We start from the raw sequence: 8,694 nt of genomic DNA, 5'->3' as shown, positions 1-8,694 counted from the left end.
GTGGAGGACTCTCTAGGTGGTGATGGATAGTCGAGGACCTCGAGCATCTCGGCCCTCGGCTCTTCCACAGAGACCACGGGGAAGGGAATGCTGATAGACATATCCCGCACAAAGGAGGCAAAGGAGAGACTCTCAGGAGGAGAGAGTTTCCTCTCCGGTGACGGCGTGGGGTCCGAGGGAAGGCCCGTAGACTCCTCTGAGGAGAAATATCTCGGGTCCTCCTCTTCCCCCCACGAGTCCTCATCCTCGGTATCGGACATTAGCTCATGTAGCTGAGTCCGGTACCGGGCCCGGCTCGACGTCGAGGCACCGAGGTCTCGGTGTCGTCGAGCGGTGGACTCCCGCGCCGGCGGGGACGGAGCTCCCTCCATCGACGTCGACGGGGACTCCACCTGCGTGGCGGTCGAGACCGGCACCGCAAGCGGCGGCGGTGTCGACAGCCCCGGCGCCGGGCTAGAGCTCGCCGGCGCCACAGTCATCGGCGTCGGGGGCGCAAGCACCCCCGACGCCGGCACAGCCTGGCGCATCAGCCCTTCCAGGATCCCCGGAAGGATGGCTCTGAGGCACTCGTCCAGGCCCGCTGCCGGGAAAGGCGGTGGGGCCGGTAAGGGTGTCGGTGCCAGAAGCTGCTGGGGGCCAGGAGATGGCACCGAGGTGCCGGAACCCCGACGCGTCGGTACCTCCACCACCGACGGAGATCTCTCCTCTCTGCGATGACGCTTCGGCGTCGACTCCTCTTCAGGGTGCACCGAGGGCTCCCGGTGACGGCGCTTTTTGTCCTTTTTCCGGTGCACGTCACCGGCGCCGGAGGGCATGGAGGAGGAGGAGGTCGATCCCCCTCGGTCTCGAGGTACCGGGTCCGACAGGGTTCGGTCCCGTGGCTCACGAGCTGAGGGAGTGACCGGGGCCGACTGCCCACACGGCCTCTCAACCCCACTCTCACCGGCGGACCGGCGGGCCGACGGGACCTGTTCTCCTGGGGTCGCTGCCATCGGTGTCGATGTCTCGGGCATCGATACCGGTACCGAAGAACCGGCCTTCGATACCGATGCCGTCGAGGTTGACGTCGAGGGGCCGGCGCAAGTTCCAAAAAGACGGTCCCGTAGAACTTGCCTCGCAACCTGAGTCCGTTTCCGGAGACCGAGACACAAAGCACATGACTTGAGATTGTGCTCCGGCCCGAGGCACTGGAGGCACCAAGCGTGGGTGTCGGTCTGCGAGATCGGCCGGCCGCAGCGACCACACTTTTTAAATCCACTCGGGACCTTCGAGGACATCGACGGAAAAATCGCGTCGGCGAAGTCAAAGTCGGCAATGGTGGCTAAAATCACACCACGAAAAAACAAACCGACCGAGCGGCCACTAGGCCGCAACGTGGCGTCCCCGCTAGAAGCGAGGGAAAAGGGGAGCGCGTGCTCCACACGCGCGAAATCCCTTTTTTTTTTTTTTTTTTAAACAATACAAAACAAAAGAAAAGAGGAAACCGAACGGGAATCCAAAAGCGACGATCCGCGTAAACGCGGTCGAAAAATCCGGCGGCTGAACAGAGAGAGAGGCAATTGCACAACTCTCTCCAGTCGCGGAAAAAAAGTAACTGGCGGGAGCGGTCGCGCACGGGCGGGAAGACGGCCGCGCATGCGCGGTGGGCGTGCCCTGCGTGCCGACCGTCCCGCGAAGCTTCTTTCCGGTTGGTGGGGGCTGACGCGGACGTCACCCAGTCATGAGAACAAGCAGCCTGCTTGTCCTCGGAGAATATTGTAGTTCTTTTCTCATTTTATTTTTGATGTACATGTAAATTGCCTAGTGGTGAGCAACCTTTATACATAAAGGGCTGCATTAATGTCAGTACTATCCCTAGCGGGCTGCAACATTATCTAATGTTGAACCGTAAATGCATAGAGCTACAAAGACCGTCTTGTGATGTTTTCTGTGTATACTTCTCATGGTCTCGCAGGTCACAAAAAATTCAGTGGCAGACCACATTTGGCTCACAGGCTGCAGCATGTCCACCCCGGCCTAGATGGCATTACCGATTGGCAGTATATCAAATGAAAAAATAACTTGGCAACTAGGAGGCAGAAATGCTTGACTGCCCCAAAGCTTGAAAATCCAGCAATGCAGAAAAGGGTAGTACTGCCACAGCCACTGGAACTGCAACGTCCTGAGAGGATAAAGTGGCCGATGTTCCCATGGTTTCTGAGGAAGAACCACAAAACTCTTCCAAAGGCAATAGTAGCGCACCCTGCTCAAGAATAGGTCACTGAAAGCTGCCCAAAGTGTCCTCACCAGATACGTCTCTAAGGTTTGTCTGCTGAGAACCCTGACAGGAAGAGCAAGACCTTGATGTGGTGCGAAGTAACTTGCTCCACAACAGGTGCAGCACTTCATATACCCTGCCTGGGCAGCCATGAGAAAAGTGCTGAATCCAAATAAACCACTAGCAGAGAAAATCCCACACAAAGAAAAGAATGACTGCAGTCAATTTGAAACCATGACGAATCAAAAGGGACAACCTGAAAAAAAACAGTGGAAGCAGCACAACAATGAATTGGATTCCTCTTCCAACCCTCCACACACGAGAAGCAAAGGTAGCACAAAAAGAGTAATTCAATTGCCTTCCAGACAAAAATACCAGCAACATTTGAAGAATTCGCAATAGTAAAAAAAAAGGAAACCATATGTTTTAAGCTGTGGGGGGAGGGGGCACTAAGTGTTACAGCAGGACAGAACCTATTGATCCTCATAGCTCAACCAGGAACCAGCCAAAACCTGGACCAGGAGTGAATTTTCCCCTTAGAGCTCAAATGGGAGTCACCAAAAAGTGGACTAGGAGCAGGTCACACCAGAAGCCCAGGAGCTGAACAGCACATAAACCACCTGCTGGAGATAGAAAAATACTGAATTGTAGGGGCAGCACACAACCTTATAAGGGCACAGCACAATTATGTACTTTTTACCTCAGCCTGCTGGTCAATGGGCCCAAGACCCACAGGTCCAGGACTGGTGATGAGGCTAAGGAAGAGACCTTTGTGCTCTAACCACACAACTGGATGTTAAAGAATATATAATTACTTCATTTATTTTTGCCATATATATATAAATCCTACTTTTTAAAAATCAGACAATGCTTATTATTCAGCACAAGTTGGAATCACTGGCTGGAGTTAACATGTTTTAAGTGTCATTTGGGTGGGATTCATTCAACTTGGAGAAAGAAAATGCATTTAAACCATCCATATTGTTTTAATTCCCTTCCCAATAAGATTCAAGATTCATACTCTAAATTTTAAATAAAGCTAAATTGGTTTGTATAGGTCAGATTTCACTGTATGTTTCTTATCTTCTTTAACTGCTAACTAGAATCCCAAAGGAGAGACAACTAAATACAACCAAGGACCCAAAACAGAGCTCAATATAGGTTGTACCTACAACCAAGCATATATTTCAGTAAGTCAGGCCGAAAGCTCTATACATCATATAATACTCTCTATGAATGCAGCCCTAATTTTACATACAGTGCAATCACCCAAAATGAAATAATAATAATAATGAACAAATTTAGCGAAATAATGTTTTCTCAATAGGCATCTATATACCAATAGGACCCATATAATAAATAAATATAAATGATCTTCAACTCTATCCATTATGGCAAAAATAGCAAACAAAAAGCACTGGAAAATAAGAAGCCAACAGGAACAGACATCTGAATTTCCCACTTAGTTGCTGTTTCACTGAACTCTCTTTTGGGCCCTTTAGATACTAGTAGTATATGCTTTTTCTGTAGGCATCTAATATACTTTACTTTATGGGATTGACTCTGTTTGTCTTATCTTCTTTAATCAAAGAAAAGAACTGCTTCAGAGAACTGTGGAAGGTCAATTCAGAAGGGCCTCAAATTGCTACCAAATATAAGAAATAGCTGAAAACCATTTTGAAATTCAGGTTTTCTGCAAAGATTTATTGGTCTGTAATTCACTTGGGAGCAAGGAAGACTGGTTTTATGGATAGTGGCTGTTGACATGTAATAGTTGATGAAGGAAGTTGTTCCTAGTCAGAATAAATTCTTCCACCTCTATATGACTGCTGCCAGGCATTAAGCATGTCTTACATTTCCTTCCTCCATCCCACCACATGCCATTAAACAGGAGATGACCACAAACTGGTAGATTTCAATACTTAATACCAATGTTATTCAACCTCAACGAGGAAGCCTTGTAAAGCCCACTGAAGACCTTAGTGTAAAATGATACAGCCACAGATTATTAAAACCATGAAATAAAATTATTTTAATGAAAAAGAAAAAAAAACATGTTAAGATCTTATTTTATTATGGTTCTGTAAGATGCGACAAAGATGTCCTCTGATCTCTAAGGTGGTGAACTCAGGATCTCTTCTTCAGATGCTCTTATGGCACAGTCCCATGCTTTAATGAGGTACAGCCATCTGTATACTATATCCCAAGGCAGAAAAAAGAATGGATATTTTCTAGTCTACATATTTGTTGAAATAGGGCTAAACCAGCCAAATTTCATCAAGCTGTGTAACAGGTTTCCAGGTATGAAAGTCTGCCCTATGTATATTTTGCTAGATACACTTCCCTGTTCTTCCTCTATAATCAACTGCAAATTGGAAATGTGGAGAATGAGACATTACAGATTAGCAGAAGCTCCATTACTAGAAGTGCTAGAAATCTCACCACTTGCTACCTGTTGAAGACTTCTACTGTGGCACAGGGGCGTAGCCAGACAACAGATTTTGGGTGGGCACCAAGTGTTCCCCCCCTCCCAAAAAAAATTATCTCAGCTGGTGGGAAAACGCTTCTTTCCACCTTGGCAGCAGGCATGCACTGAAAACTGTGCATGCACAGGTGCCGGTGTTGTGGAGAGTAGCATTTTCGTTACCATCAGGGGGAAATCTTCCGCTGGCGGAGCTTGGGATTCCCACCAGTTACCACTAAACATGCTACTGTTGGGTGGGCCTGAGCCATAAATGGGTGGGCCCTGGCCCAGCTGTGGCAACTCCTACAGATGTAACAGATGTAGTCACATCTGAAGAAGGGATCAATGTGATTGGAAAAGCTATAGTATTGTGTGCATTTGTTCAATAAAGAATACCCTGTCCCAATCTTGTTTGTTCAATAAAGAATACCCTGCCCCAATCATGTTTGTTCCAAGATAGAATAGAAACTCTAAAGGCAACTAAATTAGCTCAACCAGCACAAATCTCATCTAGAACGTTTCATCCTTTCCTAGAGGACATCTAGTCTAGCCCAGTACCAGTTCATGGTATTTTTAAACCTGTTCACAGAGTACCCAGATTAGGCTACAGCCAGCAAATGAGGACATAGCATTAAATAGGGGTCAAGTTACCCTGCTAACTCAGCATTATATATGACTGTTAATTCACCTTGTGCTCTGATTGGGAAAGATGAGTAATAAAATCCATATCTAGGTGCACACAGACATGCAATGGAAGTTTCAGCAACCCATCAGCCTAACCATCCAAAGTGACCATATTGGACTACTCTTTGCTGCTGAATGGGAAAAATTATTTTTAGTAACTTTTGAAGTGTCTTTTTGTCATAAACATTGACTCCAAATTCAGAAAAGTAAATCCTTAACAAGCATGTTATGTAACAGGTCACATTGATGGCACTCATAGTTCACCACAAATAAGCCATTTCCAGTGACACTGCCCTTTTTCTAGGGTGGTAAACTGAGAACCTTATTTTTAAATGTATGCTTCCTAAAGGTAGCACACTAGTATGGACTTAATCATCTTTAGAAGCATATCTTCTTCAAGTAGGCTTAATTGCTCAGTAGATATTGCTTAAGATAACACAAATATTGTTCAAAGTTTTGGGGAAAAATAAGGCTTGTTTTTGTGAACAGGCACCAGTAGGTTTTACCAAAATAAATCCTGAAATCTTCAGATCAAAAGAGAACTCTGAAATATCTTGATCACAGTCCAATTCAAAGTGCATCAATTCACATTCACCTCCTGTAAGTTCATCAAGACTCAATGCTCCTGCCATTCATACACTGGTTTCCTCACACTCCCTGACAGGGACATTGTAATGCCTGTCATCCTCTGTTATCAGTGTTACTACAGGCCAGTCTTCCTGGTCATTAGGGTAAAGTGTAATAAACTCATCTGTTTCAAATTTGTAGAGTCGATAAACTTTGATGGTGTGTTGCAAAGCATATCCAAGGAGAAACATTTCAACCTAAAGTGGAAAAGAAAAAAATAGTTAAGTTGCATCGCAATATGGCATTAAACATAACTGTGTGGCCATGAAAATTGTTGAGCCCTTTTAAAAAAAACTCAGTCCACTTTCTTTTTGTTAGTTTTGACCTAAGTGATTAATTTAGCTCATCAAGGCAAGATTCATTTACTGACTGGCGATCCAAGATGGCGACGGTATGAGAAGTGCTACCAGACGCGTCTCACTCTTCTCTGTGAACACCACAAAGTTGCTCCTTACCTGAACCCCGGAATGGGGAAAAGGAGAGGCAAGGTCAGGGAGATTCCCTCTCTCCCTGACGGGACAAGTCAGCTTCAGCAGGCTAAGATGGAAGATTTTGCAGTTGCGCTGGGTCCCGGGAAAATTTCTACTCCAGTAGCTGAGGCTGGCGCTTTGGCGTTAGCCGACAGTGTAGACGGGGCTTCTCTTAGCCCTGTCGGACGTGCAGCTCCTCCACAACCAGGAAGTGAGCGTCTCCAGACGAGCCCTGTAGCTCAGATCCGAAGTGGAGAGCAGAGCGTGCAGGGAGGGAGCCTACTGGAGACAAGGGGAGATCAGAGGGACGACAGCTTGGGAGCTCCAGAGGCGACAGCAGCTCCTGTTCTGCCAATACAGACAGTGAGTATCCTGGAAAATGCTGTTAAAGCACCCTTCCTGAATTGACTTTGGAGAAAATGGAAAAGCCAGCTGTAGTGATGCTAGAGTCACTATGGGATTTAACCTTTACTGCACATTCCTCCCTACACACTGTGGTAACTAAAAATGCTCTAACTATTAAGACTTTATCAGAAACTGCATTAGCCCAATTGCAAAAGACTGAACTCAAAAAATGGAACTTGTGGGTCAAACATTGATTAAAGATAAGAATTTTACTCTCCGAAGGCTGGAATATCTGGAAAACCAGTCTAAGAGACTTAACTTGAGACTAATAAATTTTCCTAGTTCGCCTCCTGTACAAATGGTGAAAAAATACCTTGTGGAAATTTTGGGCATGTCAGAAAACTCACTACCACCAATAACTAGGGCGTTTTATTTGCCAACTGACTCTAGAGTGGAGTCAGAAAAACTTCCTCAAGGTGGTGTAGTGATGAATCTGACTACCTTTTTGGAGTCATCTTTAGAAGTTGTAACAAAAAGAGCAACATTATTAGTCTCATTTGCTTTAGAAATGGATCGGGATGCAGTACTGAGACTTTCTTTAAGACATTTTTTTTTTTGTTACATTTGTACCCCGCGCTTTCCCACTCATGGCAGGCTCAATGCGGCTTACATGGGGCAATGGAGGGTTAAGTGACTTGCCCAGAGTCACAAGGAGCTGCCTGTGCCTGAAGTGGGAATCGAACTCAGTTCCCCAGGACCAAAGTCCACCACCCTAACCACTAGGCCACTCCTTCAGTCTTTTTGGGGTCAAAAATAAGAATATATCCAGATTTATCAAGAGAGACTCAGAAGAGGCGTAAAGCCTTTTTAGCTTTGCGCACAAGAACTGTGGCAATAGGAGCTACCTTCCTATTGAAATTTCCTTGTGTATGTAGAATTATGTTTCAATCTAAACAGTTTCAATTTTTCGACCACAAACAACTAGAGGAATTTCTAATTAGTAGGGAAGAGGTTAATTTAGTGGTTTAACCCCATATGTACACTGTTTAACAGCCTTGGAGTGAATCACTTGGGACGTGACACTTCATTAATATAATTTACAATGTATGATTATTTCCTTTAGATTATATGATTAATCTTACATCTTGGATTGATTTCTTATTCTTGTAGTCGATAATTTTATGAAACTTAAATAGTAATTTGCTTGTTTATATAATTTTTCATTTCCAAATTGTGTATTATCATTCATAAATCTTAAATTATGTTTGTTAAAAAGCTTAATAAAAATAAAGTAAAAAAAAAAAAAAAAAGATTTACTGTAGCTTACTCCTATGCTAAAATTCATGGACTGAGTTTTGGCACAGGAATAAGCTACAGTAAATGAATCTCGCCTTGATGAACAAAATTAATCACATGGCTCAAAACTGACAAAAAATGGACAGTGAGATTTGGAAAAGCGCTCTTCAAGTCATTCACAGTATGTATGGTATCTGCTAAGAACCCAATAGAGCAGCATTTCTCAATCCAGTCCTCAGGGCACACCCAGCCAATCAGGTTTCAGGATATCCACAAAGAGATGAGATAGATTTGCAGTTACTGCCATCTTGACATGCAGATCTCTCATGCATATCCACTGTGGATATCCTGAAAACCCAACTGGCTAGGTGTGCCCAAGGACTGGGTTGAGAACTGCAACAGAGCACTAAGTACTCATTTTAAGCACATCTAATTTAATATTCTTTCAAAGCGATACACAGTGGGACAAACAAATGTGAACAACCTAATGGGGTCCTTTTACTAAGGAGCGCTGAAAAATGGCTTGTGGTAGTGTAGGCGCGGGTTTTGGG

The 8,694-nt window shown here is 44.9% G+C and overlaps 1 protein-coding gene across 1 annotated transcript in view; it reads right to left on the bottom strand.

Annotated features, from left to right (window-relative positions):
- Positions 1–5,013: 5,013 nt before the first annotated feature.
- LOC115474493 (ubiquitin thioesterase otulin-like) overlaps positions 5,014–8,694 on the bottom strand; it is a 102,846-nt gene continuing 99,165 nt past the window's right edge. Inside the window, exon 10 of the mRNA XM_030209985.1 lies at positions 5,014–6,229. Coding sequence (XP_030065845.1) covers positions 6,038–6,229 — 192 coding nt within the window. The 3' untranslated portion in view covers positions 5,014–6,037. The remainder of the gene's footprint in view (positions 6,230–8,694) is intronic.

Source organism: Microcaecilia unicolor, chromosome 1 (genome assembly GCF_901765095.1).
Source record: "Microcaecilia unicolor chromosome 1, aMicUni1.1, whole genome shotgun sequence".
Classification (NCBI taxonomy): Eukaryota; Metazoa; Chordata; class Amphibia; order Gymnophiona; family Siphonopidae; genus Microcaecilia; species Microcaecilia unicolor.
The sequence above is the reverse complement of the archived record's forward strand: the minus strand, read 5'-3'. Positions and strand labels throughout refer to the sequence as shown.